General features: G+C 48.1%; 1 protein-coding gene across 7 annotated transcripts in view; it reads right to left on the minus strand.

Annotated features, from left to right (window-relative positions):
• MYLK (myosin light chain kinase) overlaps positions 1–23,662 on the minus strand; it is a 279,518-nt gene that overhangs the window by 45,255 nt on the left and 210,601 nt on the right. For all 7 annotated transcript variants that reach the window (XM_059888917.1, XM_059888922.1, XM_059888894.1 and 4 more), the window contains 3 exons: positions 8,262–8,312; positions 7,401–7,528; positions 5,300–5,453 (listed from right to left, as the gene is read on the minus strand). In XM_059888917.1, the coding sequence (XP_059744900.1) occupies positions 5,300–5,453; positions 7,401–7,528; positions 8,262–8,312 (333 nt within the window). The remainder of the gene's footprint in view (positions 1–5,299; positions 5,454–7,400; positions 7,529–8,261; positions 8,313–23,662) is intronic.

The raw sequence follows: 23,662 nt of genomic DNA on the forward strand, positions 1-23,662 counted from the left end.
TCGGTTTAGTGACAGATACAGATCTTCAGTAACCTTCATCTCCTCCAAGGCAATCTGAGTTTTAGAGTTCTCAAACAAAAAAGGTCATGTATTATGCTCTGCGAATTTGTAAGCTATGTGAATTCCAACTAATTCCTTAACTTTCAAGACTATTTTGCTTTTTCATTTGGAAAGTGGGGTTATATATCAGTCTCTCAGGGGTTTTGCGAGCATCAAATAAAGCAAACCCAGGTAATGTACTTGATTCCTACTTTCCTACCCCTCAGCTAGGTAGGAAGGCCAAAGAAAATTCCTGCAGATGACCAAAGCACATGGAGAAGAAAAAAAAACATTCTGTGTGTGTATGTGTGTATATACATATACATATAAACACACACATACACACATACGTGTGCATACACATGTACCTATACACATACATACCATACATGCCTATACACATACATGTTCATCCCCTCCCCTCCAAATCCTGCTGCTTCTTCATTCCAGCCAGGAATGCACTGCCTGGAAGCCATTCATCCCCTGCAGCCCAAATCTGGGTTGACTCGCCCTGGAATGACTCTGGGGCTGTGACAGCCCCTCCCTGCTGGTGACAGTCACTCTGGAGGCCTCTTGTGATGGAACCACTTTCACTGGTTGTTCAACATGTTCTCTTAGAAAAACTGTTTGTTCTAAAAGATATATTGGTCTTTTTATAAATATTTCTGGTGTTGGCTAAGATGTTTATTACTCTAAACTCTCTTACAGGCAAGTGATTCAAATCCTCTAAGATCCAGCAAAAGAAGTAAAAAGACCTAAGAAGGATGAAAGACAGACTCCTTGCCTCCTTTAGAGGATATGCCTGGAAAACTTCTGACTGGACACGTTCAGTGTCCTGTAGTTTGAGACAACAAATATAGATACACTCTACTGACTGATATATTCCCCTCCTGCTTTAGTGAAAAAGAGAAAACTTTGAGAAATGGCTATTTTGGAAGAGGTACTATTAATCCCCCAACCTGCTCCAAATGTCTCTTGGCTGAAAGAGGAAAAAACAGGCACCAGTCATATGTCATGGCCTGAAGCACAAGAGAAGATGCAAAACTGGAGAGAACATTTTTAATTCCAAGTGAAACCTCAATGCTTTCAAGGAATCTGATGCCAAATTAGGGAGTTCAGAACAGAGGCAAGTCTGAAGTCATGGGAGATTGGAAGCCCCCACCTCCGCGACTGCCCTTAGAGCCACGGGCTGTGCCTGATGCCTTCTGTTCTTTCCAACCTACAGAGTGCACACAGAGGCTGGACAAGCTGGGGATGACGCAGACAAACTCAGTCTGGGAGGGAGGCCTGGGCACGGCCTGGCAAAGGCCAGGTGGGCTCGGTGACTGGGGCCCCGAGCTCCATGTTTCTGTGGAATTCTCTCATAACTCCCTGGACACTGGCCTAGCCGAATGGGAAATGCTGAGTCTAAGGGAAGGGTCTTTGGTGGCAATAGATCCAGGATTAGAAAATGTTTAGTAAATGTTCTCACTTCTGGGAAATCGAAGGATCTCATCTCTGATGCTTCTCTCTGCTGACAATCTCTATGCACCTGTGCATTTGAAGATGGTCTTTGACTGGATCGAAGCCCACCTTGACCTCCCTTTGCACGCACCTGCAGCTTTTAAACTTTGGCAGGGCTGCGAGGGCCCCTAGGTTGTGCACCTGGGTAATCCTGGCCCTCTGGGGTTAGGCAAGGTGCTGTGCTTACCGAGAACACCCAGCTGGCCAGTGGCGGAGCCAAAAGGAGATTCGAAATGTCTCCAAACCCTCATTCCAGGGGCCTGTTATTTTCTAGGCTATCAGGCCACATAAGATCAAGAAAGCATCTTGCTCAAGCCCAAGCCAAGTGTTATGAAATGAAATCACCTGTCCTTAAAAATCATGCGAGTTCCTAGCTCAGATAGCCTTGGGGGGTTACTGGGTACCTGGGGAACCTCTCTGCTGTGTTCGTCTCCTTTAAAGATCTGCAGAGTGGTCTGTTTGTCTTGTGCTGGACTAGTCACATGAGGACCTCGTCTGGGGCAAGCTGCTCTCTCCGACCGGAGCGGCCCTCCCTCACCCTTCCCGGGCTGAGGCTGGAGACTGGGCACGGGCAGCGGCCCTCCCTCACCCTTCCCAGGCTGAGGCTGGAGACCGGGCACGGGCAGCGGCCCTCCCTCACCCTTCCCAGGCTGAGGCTGGAGACCGGGCACGGGCAGCGGCCCTCTGAGCACCACACGTCCCTGCACTGCCCTTCGTTGCCATTGTTCAGTTGCTAAGTCGTGTGGGACTCTTCGCGACCCCTGAACTGTAGCCCGCCAGGCTTCCCTTTCTCCACTATCTGTCCTTTAACATATAATAATAATAATAAGCCTTCAAAATAGCTAAACATCACTCTTTTAAAGTAACTGAGGCAAAGGCTAATTTTGATCATCATTTTTAAAACCGTGTGCTGTGTGCTCAATCACTCAGTCGTGTCCGACTCTTTGTGACCCCGTGGACTGTAGCGCCTCAGGTTCCTCTGCCCATAGGATTTCCCAGGCAAAATTACTGGAGTGGGTTGCAATTTCCTCCTCCAGGGGATCTTCCCAACCCAGGGATAAAACCCACGTCTCTTGGGTCTCCTGAACTGGCAGGCAGATTCTTTTCCACTGAGCCACCTGGGAAGCCCTTTTTTTAAAAAATAGGAGTCATAAAGTTAGTGGTAAACTTCTCTTCTTGTATGTTCTTTAAAGTACTCCTTTCTTTTCAGATAGTTTATGATTTTTAATTCTAGGAGTCATAAACTACCTGAAAAGAACGGGGTATTTTAAAGAACATACAGAGGAGAAGTTTACTGCTAATTAGTAGAAGTTGTGCTAAATCGGCCTTATTTAGTGGGCTTACAAATGGATGCATCCGAAGTGCTGGAAACAGCCCAGAGTAGGCCAAACAAACTCTGTTTCTTCTCATTTACATTTTAGATCTACTTAATCAACCCTGATCAGATAATACACAGATGTCCCTAGAGACAGGCAGGTAAATCTGGGCTTAATCCAGGTTTACTTTGGACTGAGTCTAAATCCACAGGCTCTGAATGAATGCGGATTTGCTGTGTCCATCAATGCAAGTTCTCATTTTATTGAGCAATTCTATTCTTAGCTCTCCGAGAGGGAGGCAGACAGAAAGCCCTTCCCCTCCATTCCATTCCCCTTCCAGGACGGCATTTAACATGCTGCTCCTGCCAGCTGGCGGGCAGCCACGCCAATGGCCCTGTCAGCACTGGCCGAGGAGAATGAGAAACTAGACCATAAAAGGCCACAACTGCAGGCCGTGCGGTGGTGATGGGGGCGGGGAGCTGGTGGCACTGTGCGGAGTGCGAGGGCTGGGGGCACTGGCCGCAGAAGGGCAGTTCCAAGGAGTTGACCCTAAAGCTCCCCCAGCCAGGGCAGATGAGAGAGAACACCAAGGAAAACTGGAAACCGCTGCCTGCTGATGGGTGGGGCATGGGGCCAAATTGATACTTCAGGCACAGATTTGAGGGTAAAGATGAACTGGATCACCAGTACCAACTGCCCACCCACCAGAGTGTTCCTGACTCCAGGAGGAACGGATTAGAATAAGCATCTGGAGTCACCGAAGAGACAGCGAGGGGGACAAGGGTCCCTGCTGTCTTTTATAGATGAGAAACTGTTCCCTGAGACCTTGGCCCACTGGCATTCCCAGGGAGAAAAACTCCTGCCCTAAGGAAACCAAGGGCTTCTCCAGTGGTTCAGCAGTAAAGAATCTGCCTGCAATGCAGGAGATGTGGGTTCGATCTCTGGGTCAGGAAGATCCCCTGGAGGAGGGCATGGCAACCCACTTCAGTATTCTTGCCTGGAGAATCCCGTGGACAGAGAAGCCTGGCGGGCTACAGTTCATGGGGTCATAAAGAGTCAGACACAACTGAGTGACTGAGCACGCACACATGCATGCACAAGGAAACTAAACACAAGAGGATAAAATCAATGAATGCCAGGAGAAAGGCTTTCGTGTGCACCTCGTGTGAAGGCCCATGAGTGCACTGGGACCACCTGAGCAGGGACCTGTGCAGGGACTGCCTGCTGTCCATCTGCTGCTCCTTCAAGGTCCTGAATGCCTGCCATGTGAGCGGACAGTGGGCTGAACACGACAGACAGCAGGAAGGCAGTTAGGAAGCTTGCTTGTTATTTCAGGAAAGAGTAGACCCGAGCATGAAAAGCACAGCAATTGAGGTGGAGAGGGAAGAGTCTGGAGACAGACTCTGAACTCAGTCCTATGATGCAGAAGACAAGAAAAAGGGAGCGGCCTAGGGGTTAGGAGGCCACAGTGGCCTCAGAAGGGCAGTCCCCACAGTCGGACAGGGCCTGGGGGCCAGGCTGCAGGGAGCTAAAGAGTGTTGCCAGGGAGGCGAAGAAGCAGACTCAGAGTAGAGACTGGCTCTCTCAGAGGGTTTGGCTGTGGAGAGAGAGCAGAAAGACACTAGGGTGGCCAGAGAGACGAGATACTGCAAGAGTTGTGCCTGTAAACATGGGGAAGATGATGGGGGAGCCTTGGCAACATTTATAGGAGAAAAAGAGAAGTTGCAAAAAAGAAGGGTTGGGGACTTATGAGGGTTGGGGGCTTGTAGCCCTCAGGAGCCTGGAGTCTGAGGAGAAAGGTGGGCAACCCCCAGAGCCTGGAGGGTGGAGTCAACATGGGGACAGAGAGACGCCTGCAGGTGTGGGGCCATCAAGCTGAGCAAGTTCATGCCTCATGCCTCCTATGTCTAAGAGAGGCCAGAGGCTGAGGCCTGCAGGGTAAAGAGTCTCAAGGAATGGCTGTCACAGGGAAGTGGGAGACAGCGCTGACCAGCACTAATGCCTCTGCTGAGCCTGGATGTTGACAGAGCCCAGGGCTGAGGCTGTGAGTTGATGTCATCTCCCTGCTGCACCACGGGCTCAGGCAGAGTGGCAGTGAAGGTGAAAAGCAGCGCTGATTCCAGGTGAGGGTCTGCCAGGGGACTGGGAGGGGACAGGACCAGGGGAGAGGGTGTCACAGGGGCTAGCTAGGGAGAGCTGTGGTGGTGGAACTTGGGGTCTCCCAAGGCTAGAGAGGGAAGCCTGAGGAGATTCACAGAAAAAGGAAAACACTGTATGTGCAAGATCTGATTCTCAACAAGCAGGAAGGGCAGCCACAGTGTGAGAACAGGAAGAGAAAGAAAGGCCGTGGGCAGAGGGAACACGTGTGCTGGGGGAGTACCCCAAAGGGGAGGCCTGGAAGCCCACCATCCTGCCTTCTGCACGCCCCTGCCCAGACTCACCCACCACGGTGAGGTTGACTTGGGCCTGCCTGCTGCCCAGTTTGTTCTCCACCAGCAGGGTGTAGCAGCCACAGTGCTCCTGGCGTGCCGCCCGGATGGTGAGCTTGCTGCCCTGCTCGCTGTTCTCCACCTTGATGTGCTCGCTGTCCTGGATCTGGGGGCAGAGAGTGGGGCAGGCGCTGGAGACTTGAGCCAGAAAGGAAGGGGGCTCTAAGCCACGCCCCACACCCCCTAAGAGATGCAGCTGGATAGTGGTGTGGGGCTGGTCTTGTCTGCACTCTGGGCTTCCCACTCAGGACCCCTTCTCCTGCATCCAGAGCCAAGCTGCTCTGAAAGTGCCCAGATCTGGGCAGGCAGGGAGGGTGCTGAGCAGGGTCTGGGGGTTGGGAGTAAGCTATGCCTTCACTCGCTGCCCTAGACTGGAAACGAGAAACATCCCAGCCCGCTCCCCTGCTCTGGGATGGGAGGGTGGGAGAACACATTTGATCAAAGTCAGGTACAAAGCCCACCCAGAAGGTTCCGACCTCCTCTGTGCTGTCAAATACCAGTACTGATCACATGTGGCTACTCAAATCTTAGTTGAATGGCAAATAACCCAAATGTCCATCAGTGAATGAACAAATAAAGAAAACGTGGTACACCCAGACAATGGAATATTATTTGGCCATAAAAGTGAATGGAGTACTGGTTCATGTTACAGTATGGATATGCCCTGAAAATATTATGCTAAGTTAAAAAAAAAAAAAACGCAGACACAAAGGAACACATATGATTCCATTTATGAGAAATGCCCAGAATAGGCAAATCCTTAGAGACAGAAAATAGGTTAGGGTCACCAGAGTCTGGGGGAAGGGAAGAAATGACTGCTATTGGATCTGGGCTTTCCTTTCGAGGTGATAAAAATGTTCTGGAATTAGAAAATTGTTATAGTTGCACAGCCTTGTGAATATGTGTACACTATAAAAGGGTGAATTTTCGGATGTGTGAATTCTATCTCTACAAAACTGTTATAACCATTTTTAACTAACTGAAATGTAAAATTCAGTTTCTCAGTTGCAGTAGTCACATTTCACATGCTCAATAGCCACATGTAGTTAGTGGCTACCATACTGGATAACAGATACAGATACAGATACAGATACAGATACAGAACAATGACATCACTACGGAAAGTTCTGTTGGATGGAGCTGGGACTTGGCTAAATGTCTCTGAAGAGGCTTGAGATTTGCATCTCACTTCAGACACACTAACCCAGACAAAACCCAAGCAAACACGCTTTGGGAAAAGGCCAGCTTCTCTTCTTGTCTTTTGAGAACAACCCTTCTTTCCTCCCTAGTACTAGCCTCCTACCTCTGGGCCTTAGGACAGTTTGAATGGGTTGGGAACAGAGCAACAGAGGCTTCAAGAAGTCATAACACCTTCTGTGGGGTTCCTGACCCAGGGCCAGCCTGCCGTTCCGGGGTCTCTGCTGATGATGCATGTGGGTACACATTGCCAGCGTGGGACTGGAGGAACGGATAAGCTCCCCAAGCTCCTTTAAAAGGAACCAGTTATTTGGAAATTCAGACATTTTCCCATAGGACCGTTCTTATAAACGGTAGTTAGATTTCTGGGTCAGGAAGCCAAAATTCTGTTTAACGTACAAGTCATCTATTCAAATACTCGGACGCACTTTTATCTCTCCGGCACGCGGTTAAGCCTAAGTGGTTGCCACAGATAGGGCTCAGTAAGCTGGCACAGAATCACAGAAAGCTCAGGGGTCTGAGAGGTCATTCAGGTCACTGGTTTGATTTTCCTGACTCCGAGTAGAATTCTAGGCAGAGATATCAAAATCAGGTGGGAGCCATGGGTGGTTTGTTCTATTATGTCCTTCATACTCTATCACACAAATTGTCTATAAAACAGGCATTCCTGCTAGGTGTTGAAGAAAAGGTTACTAAGAGCTCAAATTTGGTGGGTGGGTGATGGTGGTGAGGGGCTCTCGCATGTCTAAGGCCCCCTTGGTGAACAGTGATGCTCCCTCTATCATGTTTCGCATCCCCTCTGGCCCAGAGTTGCTCTGGAATTTGTGCAGGGTATTCTTGGGCCACTGGGACTGACCTGCTTTCGGAACTTCATCCAGGTGCAGGTGATGGGCTGGGTGCCGGCCACCTTACCAAAGAGCTCCACAGACTCTCCTGCTCGCACCTTCTGGTCCTCAGGAAACTGGATGATCTGAGGCGGCATGGCTGGGGGAGGACAAGAGGGAGAGTGAGCTCGAGGAGGAGGGAGCCTCAAATGCTCTGATACCATCTGATACTTCCGGTCATATTGGTCTGGGACTCCTCTCTCACTTTCCGGAACCTTCAGGGTGAGACTGAGGGCAGTGACCTTTGCTCCACATACCTAGGCTGACGGGCCTGCTAGGTCTGTTGGTCTCTTGATCCTAATTCCAACAGAAGCGACCCATACAGTTTACACAGCATGACTCTCGGTTGGTTGGTTGCTCTGGTATTTGTGATTTCCCCTAATTTTTTGAATCTTGTGTCTTAACTCCTTTCTTAACTATGCAGTGCCTTGCCATCTAACATCCGGGTCACTCTGGCTGACAGGCTCAAACTGGCTCACATCCTCAAACGTCTTTCCATGGAAAACAAACAGTGCTTCCTATGACAGGGACCTACAGAGCAGACCATGAGAACAGCACAGGTGGATCATCTCCACAAGGGCAGACCAGGGGACAGAGCGGTGAGCAGGCTTTATGCCAGGAGAGAAGGAGAAAAGGCAAGTGGTGGAAGAGGGTGGAGGACCCAGACTTGCAGAAACTCAGGGAAAATTCAGCCCAACCACTGCAGAGCTTGAATCCAGGGTCGGGTGTGGTCTCCTGGGACCACATTCCCAGTGATCAGTCTAGCAGAGCAAAGGGAAAACCCCTCACGCCAGATGACTCCCTTGTCCTTAAATGCTGCTGTGACTAATTACCTGCCTTCGGAGGTGTCTTGGGGGCAGGTTTCTTTTTCACAGTTGCGTCACCTGAAACAAAGACATTCACAGGTTATCTTCTGTGTTTTCACAAGGCTCCTAAGTCCTGGAAGGGCGCAGTCTTACCCTCTGGCCGCTCATCCAGACAGAGCCCTCACTTGAATATGCCTTTGGAGACCTTGCAGACTCACATGGACAACCTCACGAGCAAATGAATATCCCTTCTCGGGGGGCCTCCAGAGGGATCCCTGGAACCTCCATAGGGATAAACACTTCAAAAATGCTTAAGTGTCCATTCTCCATTTCAGTGAGGATAATCCCAAACTCACTAACTCTTCTCTTACCCTAACTTTCAGGAAACTCATAAAGGAAATTATGTCAGATAAACTGACTAAATTTAGTCCTTGGTGTGGATCCAAGGGTCTCAGGCTTCCTTTTTGTAACAGACTATGGATTGGTGGCTTTTATTTATTTTTTTAATGTTTGTTGAATGGATCAGTGAATGAATGAACAAATGAAGGAACCAATCAATGGTCCCCTCCATTCTTAAGGCCACACTCTCCAAATAACTCACATAAGATAAATGACCCAAACAGACCAGTTTTGCAGCACAAAACTATTCATTGGTCTAAGTAGTAATATGGTGACTATGCAAAAATATTCCCAACTATCTTCATGGCTTGTTTTCATATTTTTTTCAGGTCCTTGTTCAAAAGTTATCTAACCTACTTATCCAAATGAAAACCTGCATTCACACAAACATCTGTATGTGATTGTTTGTAGTGGGTTTATTTGTGATTGCCCAAAACCTGCCCTTCAACTGGAGAATGGATGACTGTGGTACATCCACATGAGGAAATACCACTCACTCACCAACAAAAAGGAACAAACTTCTGTTATACACAGCATGATGAATCTTAATGATTCATCCTTCTCTTCCGCTAAGAGAAGAAAAAGGCTATGTACTGTATAACTCTGTAGGCCGTTTTAGAAAAGGCAAAACTATAAGGACAGAGAAAAGGTGGGCGTGGGAGGGGCTGACTACTGAGGGGCATAAGGACATGTTTTAAGGTGTGAAGCCGTATCTTGGTCATGGTGGTAGTCACAGGACTATAAACATTTGTCAAGGACTGTGCAATAGAACGGGTGAATTTTATTGTGCATAAATTATACCTTAATATGAAAAAGGGGAAAGAGTTGCTTAATCAATGCAATCCTCCTGAACCACTCTACATCAAATAGCTGTGGTTTTATAAGAGATTGTCCTTATTTTTAGGAAGAATATACTGAAGTATATAGATGTAGAGGATACCATATGTGAAACTTACTTTCAAACTGCTCATAAAAAATAAAGTGCATGTATGTATATGTGTATATGTTTGTGAAGAGGTAGAAGGAAAGATAAGTGGAAAACAGAGAGGAGAGAGAATATATGATAAAGCAAACATGATAAAACATCAGTATTCGAAGAATGTGAGTGAAGGGTATACAAGGATTATTTGTACTAAATAGTACAACTTTTCTCTAGTTCTGAAATTTCAAAATAAAAGTTAAACAGAAAGTTAAACAATGTTTGTCCCATCAACATGATGTAGTTGTTCAAAAGAAGGAGAAAGAGAGAACAGTGTCTGGTGAGATGGCTGGAAGGTGGGACACAGAACAGTGGACCTGAAAGATGATCTTTTAAAAAAATTTTTTTTCTTCATGGTAGCATATTTTCTGTTAACTGACATTTCCAGGCATAATCTTATTTATTTAGCCAGACCATGTGGCATGCAGGACCTTAGTTCTCCTACCAGGGATCAGTCCCTTGCCCCCTACAGTGGAAGCGGAGTCTTAGCCATTGGGCTGCCAGGGAAGTCCCTTGTGATGATCTGACCTGCAGAGAAGAGTCCTATTGATTAGGAACAGAGTGTCTCAGAGTAGAGAGTCCTGTTTATGATGTTTGGTGGAAGATCAGTAGGATGATGTTTGGTGGGAGGTGGCTAGAGCACAGGGCTGGTTTCAGAGAGCAGTGGCATGAAGATGCTGGGAGAATTTAAGAAGATAGAAAACTTCTGTCCCTCAGTCACACTCGTCACATGTCAAGTGCTCACAGCCATACATGGTTAGTGGTTTCCACTGTGCAGATAGAGAGCATTGCAATCATCACAGAAAAATTCTACTGGACAGTTCTGGTCTATAATGAATGTGCGAGTTAGGTCTTTGTTCTGAGTAACAGGGCGTCCTGACTCAAACAAGAGTCCAGCTAGTCTAGAGGACCTCTGGAGGTCTTTCCAATTCCAGGGCATGAGAAAATCCAATTAGGAGGCTATTGCCATACTCTTAGAAGAAACTGATCCAGGTCTGGCCTTGGTAAAGCCTCCAGAAAATAAAATACAAATACGAGATGGAAGAAAATTTAAAAGATTTTAAGGGCTAAACAAGAGACAGGAACAAAGATTCCTCAGGGATTTCTTGCTTGAATAAGTGGGAAAAATTTTTATTGATGCAATAGGGAATTTGGGAGTAAAAGATGAGGAGTTTGGCTTGGTCTAAGAGAATGCGGTTGATAAAAGGGTTTAAACAGTATATAGGCTAGAAGTCCAGGATCAGAATTCTAGAAAGAGTTGGTGGAAGGTGAAAGAGAAAGATTACAGGATCAAACATGCAGTCATTAATGGGAACTGTGAGGATGGGTCAGTTCTTTGGGGGGAAAGTACAGTGAAAGATGAAAAAGGGTCTTATCCGAGGTGATGCCACCAGTAAGGAGCTGGGATGAGGCAGAAGGGCTATGGAGGGACTGTCCCTGAGACCCAGCACGGAGGAGGAAGGGCACTAAGAAGGTACGACCAACATCGGGTGATGCGTGGGCAGGAGAGGCACCGCCACCTCCAGTTTGAGAGGGCAGGATATGGGGTCAGAAGTTGCTCTAGAGGAGATTCTCAAGAAAACAGGTAGTGAGTCAGCTAACCCATCAAGAATTCCCAACATGAGAGGGACACAGAGAGACAGGGTGACAGAAGAAGAAATGTCAAGCTAAGGTTTCTTCTACAGTGAGAGAGAAGAATCCAGATGTGAAAGCAGAAGGCTAGGACTAGGAGAGGAAGAGCCCGGAGATGCTAGGAAGCAAATGCTCCCGGGCACTCCCAGACCCCTCAGAGTGGGCACCAGAGGGGGTACAGAACCCTGGGGATGGGCTGAGCCATGAAGCCCCTGCCCACCTGCACCCAGGGCAGATGGGAAGGGGGAGGGCCCAACTGGAAGAGAGTGACCCTTCTGGGAAGGAAAAGGGGGTTCCTCCCAGAGCCAGGACCTGACCTCCTGGGAGCGGGAGAGCACGGAGGGCTGCTGTTATGGGCTGAGCTGCACCCCGCCCCCCGCTTCCCATTCATACATTGAAGCCCTAAACCCCCAGTACCTCAGAATATGACTATATTTGGAAACAGGAACTTTAAAGAGGTGATTAAATTAAAAGGAGGCTGCTAGGGTGGACCTTAATCCAAACTGACTGGTGTCTTTATAAGAGAAAATTTGGGCCCATGGAGAGACACCAGGAAGACACGCACAGAGCAAAGGCCGCGTGAGGACACGAACAGAAGGCTGCCCCCTGCAGGCCAAGGCGATAGAGGCCTCAGGAGAAACCGCCTTCAGAACTGTGAGACAACACAGCGCTGACGCTGAGGCCGCCCAGTCTGTGCACACTGGTGGAACTGGGGAGAAGCTCTGGGGGCAGGGTGCCTGCCTCTGGAGCCGTGGGTGAGGAGTTAATAAAGAGGCAAAGATGACATACAGTAAAAGTGAGGACTCCAAAGTTCCCCCTATACTATCTTGGGGCCTGTGGGTAAACTTACATGGCCAGAAGCAGAGCCTGAACTAGTATCTGTCTTTCTGTGTTATAGTTAAATATGGTTGAAGGCCAAAGTTTTCTGGTTGTTCAATAAATTTGGAGCATCTCCTGTTTGAATTCATTAGCATCTGAAACTGATTTGGTTCCCATCAGTCACAGCTATTTTAAACATTAACAATGTTCTGTATCCTAGTCTATGTATACTTTAGAGGCCCATCTGCTGAAATTCATTAATATATGTTCTGGGCTTAGGAGAACATGATTAATGGACTAGAAAGCAGAGTTACTGGATTCTAGCACCTGATTTCTTGCAGAGAGCTAGACTCAGCAAGCTGAGTTTCTAATCCATGATGTCATCATCCTTTTTTCACTGGGTTCTTACCCCAACCAAACACAAGTAGGGCACTTCACATTGTTTCCATTTCATGAAAAAGGAGATGGATTTGAATAAAAGTCAGATGACTTGCTGGGTTCATAAAATGACATGTGGCTGAATTAGAAACAGGACTTAAGCCTTCTGTTGCCCAGCATGTGGCTGCTTTTCTCCTGTTGTCTCCTGACTCCCTTGGACACTCTCCCCCATCCTCAAATCAGGGCCTTAAAACCCTTCTCTGTCTCTTTGCAGAAATGCAATGGGCATAGGCTCTGGCCCTGGACTTGGGTTCAAATATAGCCCTGTTACTCCCTAAGGGGTGTGACTTAAAACTTGCTATGTAACCTCTTGGAGCTTTAGTGTCCCCATTCAAAGAATGTGGGGAGAATAAATAAAATTTGTTGTAAAGAATTAAGCTATGTTATAAAGTTCAGTTCGGTTCAGTCACTCAGTCGTGTCTGACTCTTTGCAACCCCATGAACTGCAGCACGCCAGGCCTCCCTGTCCATCACCAATTCCCGGAGTCCACCCAAACCCATGTCCATTGTGTCCGTGAAGATATAGCATAAAGTACATGTTCCAACACCAGTCTTACCCTCCCCTCCCCAGCTTCTCCCCCGACCATTCTCCTTTCTTCCCCAAACAGATCCCCAAAGGACTTCTCTGTACTTTCCTTCATCTGTTTAGTCCCTGCACTGCTGGCCAGGTCAGCTTTATACCTATATGAGCTCTCTCCTGCTGAGAGAGGCCTCAGTACAGGTAAAATTCTCACCGGTCCAGATGCCCAAACTCTCAGTACCTCTTGGGTCACTAACCAGTTTCTTTTCCTCTGGATGCTTTCTTCTTATTATCTTACTATTGCTGTCAGCCTTTAGTCCCCCACCTTCTACTCCAACATCCTAAACTTTCTGCATTAGCCACTGTAAGAGAGGAGTTTCACAGAAATAGAAAAAGATGTAACCATCCTTGCAAACCCCATGGTGGCTTCTGGCCACAGGGCCTGTAAGGAGAGCAGAGCATCCTCCTTCTCCTTGCCCAGGGTCTGTCCCTCTCCCAGACAGCCAGTCCCAGGCAGTATACCCCTCCTGGTACAGCACTGCCCCCCAAACTCTCAAGCTCCCCAAACTACCCTAAGCTCCTCTCTTTATCCCTCTGTTTGCTGTCCTCATTTTCCCTGGAGCCCAGACCTCTCTCCTGAGCCCACCCATACATCCCACTACCTGACACCATCTCCCCAGGCACATACTGTAAACCCAACATCTGAAACCAAATGCAGTTCTTCTCCCCACACTGCTGCTCATCTCCATTTCTCCCAAGCCCCCCACCCACCCCTGCCCATTTCCAGACACTGACTAACATCTTTCAATTCCATCAACAAAATAACTTCCTTGGTTCCTCTATCCATATCCCCACTGTTACCATTCTAGTCCTTACTGTACCACCTCCCACACTTGTGGTCCCCTGTCCCCACCCCAGTACATCCATCACTCTGGAGCCAAAGTGATCTTTGTCAAAAGCACATCTGATGTCACTCCACTGTTTACACTTTTCCAGTGGCTGCCCATTGCCTCTTAGGATCAAGTCCAACTCATCAGACAAGGGTTTCCGAGATCTGTCCCCAGCTTTCATCTCCAGCCTTCTTTCTAACTCTTGGGGAATACCCTCACCCATGCCTTCTATGCTCAATGGCAGTGGTTCTCAAAATTTAGCCTGCCTGATAATAATCATCCAGGAGAATTACTAAAACCACAGATTCCTGACCTTCCTTGGGGTGTGGATGCTGCTGATCCCTGTGCCTTCTGGGGATACCGCTTCGTATACTACACTGAAGGCCTTTCAGTTTCTACAGTGCCAGGCTTTTGCTGTCAGCTCTTTGTTGACTCATTCACATATCACTGCTGCCGGGTGGGTCCCATACCCCTCTGAGGTGGTTTCATCAGCAGTTATCACAAGGCATGGCAACTGCGGAAACCTGCCCCCATTACGCATATACCCTGCAAGTTCCCTGAGGACAGGTACAGGGCCATCATGTTCATCTTCTGTATCCCCAGGCCTTGCTCAGTACTGGGAACAGGCTAGAAAATACCTTTTAAAGGAATGAGTGGAATCCCCAGGGAACTCTGCTACCACGGAATTTCCTGAGAACACTTCATCACAGCCCTGGGCTCTGATGCTCAGAGATGAAGCCCGTTGGCTTGAATCCTGTGCAACATTCCATGAAAAGGAGAAGGCCCCTAGCTCTGTCACCAATTTAGATCAAAGTGGCCAGGTGCTGAGCCTTCCACCCCAGACAGGAGACTGAGTCTGGAAGAAGTGAAGCAGCCCAATAAAAACATCAAAGTCAAAACACTGAATTTAGAAGCCTCCTGGGAAACCTGGAGCTGGGCTGGAAAGACTAGCTTCCAATCGTGTGGGTAAGGCATCTTTTGCTTTTGCCCCAGCCTGTCCACACCCAGCTAGTCCTGGCCTCATGAACCTTCCTTCTGCCCTGGGAGGGAGGAGGTCAGCACCCCACAGGAGTTTCCACGCTGCTCAATTTGAAGACACATGAGTCTGTCTCTCCAGTGAATCCACAGAGCAGAAAGATCAGAGTCAGCCATTGAGAGATATTTACAGAGCCCGAAGGTGGATCTCACAGCTTCCAAAGGGTCTGAGATAATGAAGAGCTGGAGGAAACTGGGGAGGTAGTATCAGTAGCCTTGGGTCCAGGGAGGTCCCTGGATCTCTGCCTCTCTGGGGACATTTCCCTTTTTAGGTAGCTAGCTAAAAATAGACATCAAACCCTTCACAATTCCCCAAATAAGCATTCACTTTCTGCCACAAGCTCCTGAAGGGGACACGGGTTGGGTGACATGTGAAGGGAGCACCCACCCTGCAGGCTGTGTCACAGCAGGGGGTGGCGGTGAGGATCTGGGGATGGGGCTAGATCTCACTGTCCTGCACCGGGGCAGGCTCAGGGCTCCAGGGGGCTTTAAACAGCACCCTCGACACTGTCCCCCTCCACCCCCACCCCACACACATCAGGCCCTTTCCAGCCCCTCCTTACAAACTTGTGGAAAAACATTGGTCATTTTCCCAGAATGAACATCTCTGGGCAAATTTCCTGTACACATTCCCTCACAGCAAAGGCCGTCACATAAGATTCTAGAGGAACACTGATCCTCTTGTTACTGCAAACACCCAGCCCCAGGCCGCTGGGACACAGAACATTGGGGCCATTGTGAAAGGGGCAGCCCGCGTGGCCGGGACAGCAGCACGAGCGTTGTCTGACTGGCACCCTCCAGGGCATCCCTGGGAGGACCCACCCTGCCATGGAACTGGCTCGTGGGAGACGACGGAAGAGCAGGGAAGTAGACAGACCCAGCAGCCCAGGGGTGGAAGCACAGGTCCACACACACAGTGTGCTGGAGGGCGGCGTGAGCACCAAGACCAATACTTTGGTTGGGAGTAACCAGGAGTTGGCTCAGCTTTCAAAGACATTCATGGAAATAGCCCTGCTTCTCTCCCAGGGTCCCACAACTTTCCCTGTCGAGCAAGTCTCAATGCCAAGTCTTAACCTCTCCAGCATTTCCTTCCAGCCCTTTGACTCCTGGAGAGCATATTGAAAAGAAAGATGGGATCCTGGAGAAACCCTTCAAGATAATTGGACACTGCTTTTGATACCCAAAAATGCTTTCAAGGTGATCGACTTTTGGTTTCAGGGACAGACACATTCAGGGGACCAAGGCAAAGACATCTAAGAGCATCATAATCTGGGACAGTAGTGAGAGAAGTCAAAGAGACTGGTAAAAGGGGTGAAGCTCAGGCCAAGACCAGGCATAGGACACAAGGGGTGTTCCGCCTTCACCATCTCCAGATCCCAGGAACATGGGAACTGATGAGGACACTTCAAAAGGGAAATACTTACTATATCCCTATTTCAGACCAGCCCCTGAAATTTCAGAGATGGACAGGCCTTGGTTCCTATTCCCTAATCGTACATGTGCCCTATGGATGTTTCTGTCTTTTCTAAAAGATCATCAGCTTTACAGACTGATAGGAGGAATCCCTGGGCCTGTTACCACAGTGTCTCTCTGTATTTTCTTTTTCTTTTTGGCCACACTATGTAGCAAGTGGGATCCTAGACCAGGGATCCTGGTTCCTAGACCAGGGATTGAACCCGAACCCTCTATGTTGGAAGCTCAGAGTCTTAATCACTGGATCCTGCCTCTCTGTATTTTTCTTAAGCCATTCCTTAAGCCCCAGCAATGTCTCTTTCACACAAAACTCGTCAGATCCCCTCCAGCTGGAACACTCTAAACCTGGACCCCATGCATACAGCCTCCCTCCTGTCTGGATGTCTCTGTTGCTGTGTGTTCACACTTGCTGGAGCTTCCACTTTCCACACACCAGATGATGCGAAGGGCTTTAGCCAACCCTGCTTCACTCCAAAGAACAGCATTCTATTGAATGGCCTGATGTCAGAGCTAGAAAAGGCCTGGGGTCAGTTGGAGAAAGTCCCCACTTAACACTGTAGAAGGAGGAGGGGCTTTGACCAAGGTCAAGGCCACATTCACAGAGGCAGAACCAAGAACCTTCACTCTCTGCTCTCCACCCCAAGGGCTGTCTGGTGGTACCTTGTGCCTGAGTGCTGGCCCAGCATGGGCCACACACAGTAAAGGGGCATCTGGAGGTCTGACAAGGAAGGGTGTTGCAGCCCCCGACGTCCCCACACCCCCACAGGTGGAAGATGTTTTTCCCCCAGCCCACGCTCCTCTCCTGTTCCTTCTTCAAAGGTGGGAGACAACCCTCTCTGGGCTGGAGATGTGCGTAAAGTTTTCCAGGAGTGCAGACACTACATTTCCATCAGGAGGGGGGAAAGCGGCCAGAAAGAAGAATGCACAATTGACAAAAGTCAAATATGGGACTGTGGGTTAGACAGTATCAGTTCAGTGTTAGATGTCCTGATTTTAAGAACTGCATTGCGGTTATATTCTTAGAAGATACACAATAAGACATTTAGAGGTCAAGAGCATGATGTCTGTTTGTAGGCAGTATATATATTTGTCTCTACGTGAAAGTGAAAGTCGCTCAGTCTTGTCTGACTCTTTGCGACCCCATAGACTATACAGGGGGAATTCTCCAGGCCAGAATACTGGAGTGGGTAGCCACTCCCTTCTCCAGGGGATCTTCCTAACCCAGGGATCGAACCCAGGTCTCCCACATTGCAGGCAGATTCTTTACCAGCTGAACCACAAGGGAAATCCATCTCTATATGGTGAATGGTGAATATGTATGACTAGATATAGCATATATATGGTATTATAAATATAGATATGAATATTTGATGAATGGTGTATGAATGCAGAGTTCCAAAGAATAGCAAGAAGAGATAAGAAAGCCTTCCTCAGTGATTAATGCAAAGAAATAGAGGAAAACAACAGAATGGGAAAGACTAGAGATCTCTTCAAGAAAATTAGAGATACCAAGGGGACATTTCATGCAAAGATGGGCTCGATAAAGGACAGAAATGGTATGGACCTAACAGAAGCAGAAGATATCAAGAAGAGGTGGCAAGAATACACAGAAGAACTATACAAAAAAGATCTTCATGACCAGATAATCACGATGGTGTGATCACTCACCTAGAGCCAGACATCCTGGCATGTGAAGTCAAGTGGGCCTTAGAAAGTATCACTACGAACAAAGCTAGTGGAGGTGATGGAATTCCAGTTGAGCTATTCCAAATCCTGAAAGATGATGCTGTGAAAGTGCTGCACTCAATATGCCAGCAAATTTGGAAAACTCAGCAGTGGCCACAGGACTGGAAAAGGTCAGTTTTCATTCCAATCCCAAAGAAAGGCAATGCCAAAGAATGCTCAAACTGCCACACAATTGCACTCATCTCACATACTAGTAAAGTAATGCTCAAAATTCTCCAAGCCAGGCTTCAGCCATATGTGAACCATGAACTTCTTGATGTTCAAGCTGGTTTTGGAAAAGGCAGAGGAACCAGCGATCAAATTGCCAACATCTGCTGGATCATCGAAAAAGCAAGAGAGTTCCAGAAAAACATCTATTTCTGCTTTATTGACTATGCCAAAGCCTTTGACTGTGTGGATCACAACAAACTGTGGAAAATTCTGAAAGAGATGGGAATACCAGACCACCTGACCTGCCTCTTGAGAAATCTGTATGCAGGTCAGGAAGCAACAGTTAGAACTGGACATGGAACAACAGACTGGTTCCAAATAGAAAAAGGATTACTTCAAGGCTGCATATTGTCACCCTGCTTATTTAACTTCTATGCAGAGTACATCATGAGAAACACTGGGCTGGAGGAAGCCCAAGCTGGAATCAAGATTGCCGGGAGAAATATCAATAACCTCAGATATGCAGATGATACCACCCTTATGGCAGAAAGTGAAGAGGAAATAAAAAGCCTCTTGATGAAAGTGAAAGTAGAAAGTGAAAAAGTTGGCTTAAAGCTCAACATTCAGAAAACGAAGCTCATGGCATCCGGTCCCATCACTTCATGGGAAACAGATGGGGAAACAGTGGAAACAGTGGCAGACTTTATTTTTTTTTGCTCCAAAATCACTGCAGATGATGACTGCAGCCATGAAATTAAAAGACGCTTACTCCTTGGAAGGAAAGTTATGACCAACCTAGATAGCATATTCAAAAGCAGAGACATTACTTTGCCAACAAAGATCCGTCTAGTCAAGGCTATGGTTTTTCCTGCGGTCATGTATGGATGTGAGAGTTGGACTGTGAAGAAGGCTGAGCACCGAAGAATTGATGCTTTTGAACTGTGGTGTTGGAGAAGACTCTTGAGAGTCCCTTGGACTGCAAGGAGATCCAACCAGTCCATTCTGAAGGAGATCAGCCCTGGGATTTCTTTGGAAGGAATGATGCTAAAGCTGAAACTCCAGTACTTTGGCCACCTCATGTGAAGAGTTGACTCATTGGAAAAGACTCTGATGCTGGGAGGGATTGGGGGCAGGAGGAGAAGGGGACGACAGAAAATGAGATGGCTGGATGGCATCACTGACTCGATGGACGTGAATCTGAGTGAACTCCGGGAGTTGGTGATGGACAGGGAGGCCTGGCGTGCTGCGATTCATGAGGTCACAAAGAGTTGGACATGACCGAGCAACTGAACTGAACTGTATATATATGAGTTTATACATAATGACAAAACAATAGGACAAAATGTAAATAATGGAAGTTTCTTATACTGTTCTTGCACCTTTTCTGTAAATTTGAAATTATACCAGAATAAAGTTATTAAAAAAATTCCCATTGAGAGGCATGCAGCAAAGACCCTGACAGGTCTCAAGAACCAGGAAAGCATACCAGCTGTCATGTTTTTCTCCCCGCAGCTCTGAGGGCAGTCAGACCCGTGTCCCCTGGAGGATGGTGCCTCCGCTGTTTGGATAGCACAAGGATGGCCCTGAGACTGTGGAAGGTGCAGACTGGTGTGGGGGGAGTGTGGGTCAGGGTTGCCCTCACAGTGCCCACATCTTACCAGCTGCCAGACTCTGGGCAGGGCAGTTTAGCTCTCAAGGCTCAGTTCAGCTCATCTGTAAAATGGAACAACTAATCGTAGCTCAGTGGAATGAGACTTGCCCGAAGCAACACAGACCGAGTGTCTAAGATGATGCCTGCTACACAGGTGCTCAGGAAAACTCTTGTTTGGTGCGATGGGCGGATGACTGAATCAGAGGCCCTTGTGATTTTCTGTAGCACTTGCGCATTTCTCCCTCTAGTCTTTCCTCAATAAGAGGAATGTTATTCCTCATCAACCAAACCACATTTCTCTCCTCATCTGTAACCTGGCTCACCATCTCCCTCATTCAGAAATCTTTCCTCACTTCCCAAATCTGACAGCCTCCTCACTTCTGTACTTGTGAGCTGGTTGTCCAGCAGGTTAACTTCTACTTCCACCAGTTTTCTCTCATCCAGCCCCTTGGGTTTGGGCAAATCAGTTTGGCTTTTCCCTCATGTTCCCCAGAGCTTGGCTGCAGCGGTGGCCCCAGGGACTCTTAGGCAATGTGTGGACGAGGACCATCTACTCTCATAGCTGACAGCTCTTCACAGGACCAAACACTCAAGCTGGGAAGGGGAGGCCACCAGACATGCATCTGGCCACCATCTGTTTGACAAGGAAACCACTCAGCTTTCCCTTGGCCACTGGAGGAAAGATGTATTTCCTGGTTACATTAGGTACTTCCCAGTCCTAGACAAAAATGAATACACATACACAGCCAGACCACTCAACGACATGAGAATCTGGGCTTTCTCATGGAATCAGAAATGCCTGGGGCAGAGGATGGCAATGCTAACAGAATAAGACAAGTTGAAGAGGTGCACAGACTGCGTAATTCCACTTCTGTGGGAAAAAATTCAACTGATGTATTTGCATGTGTATATAAGAATATTTATAAAACAGTAATTGTGAATATATTTAAAGAGGTGAGTAGGATTAGGGTAAGATGAAAGAGGGCTTTCATGTTGCACTGGGTAAACTTCTGTACTATTCAAAATATTTGAACAAGAAGACAGGCATATTTAATGTATGTAATTAAAAAATAATGCAAATTATCCCCCAAAGTAAGAAAAGAACTCGGGATGCAGCCCTGAAAGACATCCCCTTCATTTCCTGTCTTGGGCAGCTACCTTCTCAGGAGCCTCCTGGGAAGGGAGCCCTAGGGTAGCGCGCAGGTACCCTGGGAACTTGCACGTTTCTGAAGGAATCACCCCGCTAATGCTCTCAGCATCCCAGCGGGTGACGGCTGGGGTAATGAGGGGGCAGGGGTCGTGGGCCAGCAAAGAGATTCAGCGTGGCCATTACCATACATGGAGACACACAGTTCCATCCTTTTGGGAGTAAGACATCTGTCTGTGACTCCAACTTGAAGACTTTTCTACACAGAGTGAAATTTCCCTTCAGCAGACAAGCGATGTTGGCTGGAGTTAATGCTATCACAGATGTGTGTGTCTGCTAGGGAGAGAAAGCACTTTCAGCCAGCCCCGCCCCTCCTGTTAAGCACTGCCCGCTGAGCCCCATTCCCTGAGCCCTCTGCAGGGGAAAGAACCATGGGGTTCAGCCTCTACCAAGAGCATCTTGCTCCCTCTGTAAAGGCGGGTGCTGGAAGACCCTGAGGACCTGGGCCTGAGGAGCCCCCAGGTGCTTCCACATTTAAGGGAGGCAGTAGAGAAGACCTGCTTCTGCTTTCTCAAGACCAGCGGAGCAAGAGCACCAGGCTTCCCTCTGGAGCAGCTGCTCGCCAGCTCCTCCTCCTTGGGAGGGCCCAGGAGCTGAAACAAATACTGAAGCTGTCCACCACCAGAGGAGGCTCTGATCCAATGAGTCTGGGGTATAGCAGGCAGCAGCATTTTTAAATGGTCCCTAGGTGAATCTAATATGCAGCCAGGGTTGCAAGCCCCTTCCCTAGAAGTGCATGATGACAACTCGACTGGGGTTTTCTGAAGACTTCTCTAGGCCACAAACCCACGAGGCTGCTCACTGTCTCCAGCTTGTGTCTCTCTTTCACAACTCTGCTCCCACCCCACCTCCCTTCCCTGGGGATCTCATTGGAATGGATGTGCCAGGGCGGAGGACAGGAGACTGCTGGCCTCCCAGCTGGAACCCCAGGGATCCCTGCTTCTGCCCCTACGAGGGAAGAACAGTCACTCAGACCAGTTCACTGCCACTTGGTGCTCTTCTAAGAGCCCACGGCTCTCCTGCTGATTTGCTCCCATAACCAAGAGCACAGGCCCAAGTCAGAAGGTAAAATCACTAACCCCTTCTCACCAGGTTTTTTAAAAGAATTGTTTCTGCATTTCCAACAACTCATTAAATGCCTACTTTGGATACTCAGAGGCTCCTGGGTAGTTAGATATCCATGAGAAATTATCGCTCCAGTTCGGTTGGCACAGCATACTGCAGGCTGAGAGGGCCCCCTGACAGCCTAGCTGGTATGTGCATGAGGAACCCAAGCTCCTCACTGGGGAGGGATATATGTTGCTTTGATGAGATGCGAATAAAACTAAGTTCCAGATCACTGCCTTGTAATGGAAAAGCGGAGGCAGCCTGTGAATTACCCTCGCTCACTTCCCTTGTTAGCACAGGTATTCAGGAGTTTGTCTTGTCTTTTGCTGTTTAAAACACAGAAAGAGCATGTTGGGATGTCCAGGAAACCCCATACCTCCTGTTAACATTGGAGCTTTCAAGGCAAAGTTCTAACAAAATTAGACAATATTTCATCAGTAGGGGAAGCCAGGAGAAGTCAATGGCACCCCACTCAGTTACTCTTGCCTGGAGAATCCCTGGAGAATCCCAGAATTCTTGCCTCCAGAATCCTGGAGAATCTGGACAGAGGAGCCTGGTAGGCTGCAGTCCATGGGGTCGCTAAGAGTCAGACACGACTGAGCGACTTCACTTTCACTTTTCACTTTCATGCATTGGAGAAGGAAATGGCAGCCCACTCCAGTGTTCTTGCCTGGAGAATCCCAGGGACGGGGGAGCCTGGTGGGCTGTCGTCTCTGGGGTCGCACAGAGTCAGACACGACTGAAGTGACTTAGCAGCAGCAGCAGCAGCAGGGGAAGCCAGGGCTGCATTATGATCTTTGTGGACTCTAAGCACCTTTGCCTTTCAAGGCCCCTTCATTCATTAAAGAAAAAATATATGTATCTGTATATATGTAAGTTACATTTTATAACTGCATTGGTATAAAGATGAATATTAATATTAAAAATTAAAACATCTTCTTTGATCTAAAAGTTAATTTTCTTCCTAATTTTATAAGATATTGAAACATTTTTGTGGGACTGTAAAAGCCCCCCCATAAGATGAGGGGGTCCTGGAAGAGGCCGAGATTCAAAAAGAGGGAGAAAGCTGTGCAGAGTCACAGAAAAAGCCCCATTCCTGCTCAGCTGTTTAGACCACAGCTGCAAGCTGATTCCAAAAGATGTGGGTAAAGCCCTTCTATGAACAGGTCACAGGACCGTCATCCTGAAAGGCGCACCCCTGAGTTGGCCCAGTCACCTTACAAAGTAGGAGGGAGGAGGAGACAGACATGTCACCGTGACACTGGGAAGGAGACAGCCTTCTGGCAGAAGTGGGTGCTGAGTACTACAGGGGCTCACAGGAGAGAAGAGCTCCTTTCAGCCACAGCAAGTACAAACTCAGGGATGAGACGGCTTTTCCGTGG

Source organism: Bos taurus, chromosome 1 (genome assembly GCF_002263795.3).
Source record: "Bos taurus isolate L1 Dominette 01449 registration number 42190680 breed Hereford chromosome 1, ARS-UCD2.0, whole genome shotgun sequence".
Lineage (NCBI taxonomy): Eukaryota > Metazoa > Chordata > Mammalia > Artiodactyla > Bovidae > Bos > Bos taurus.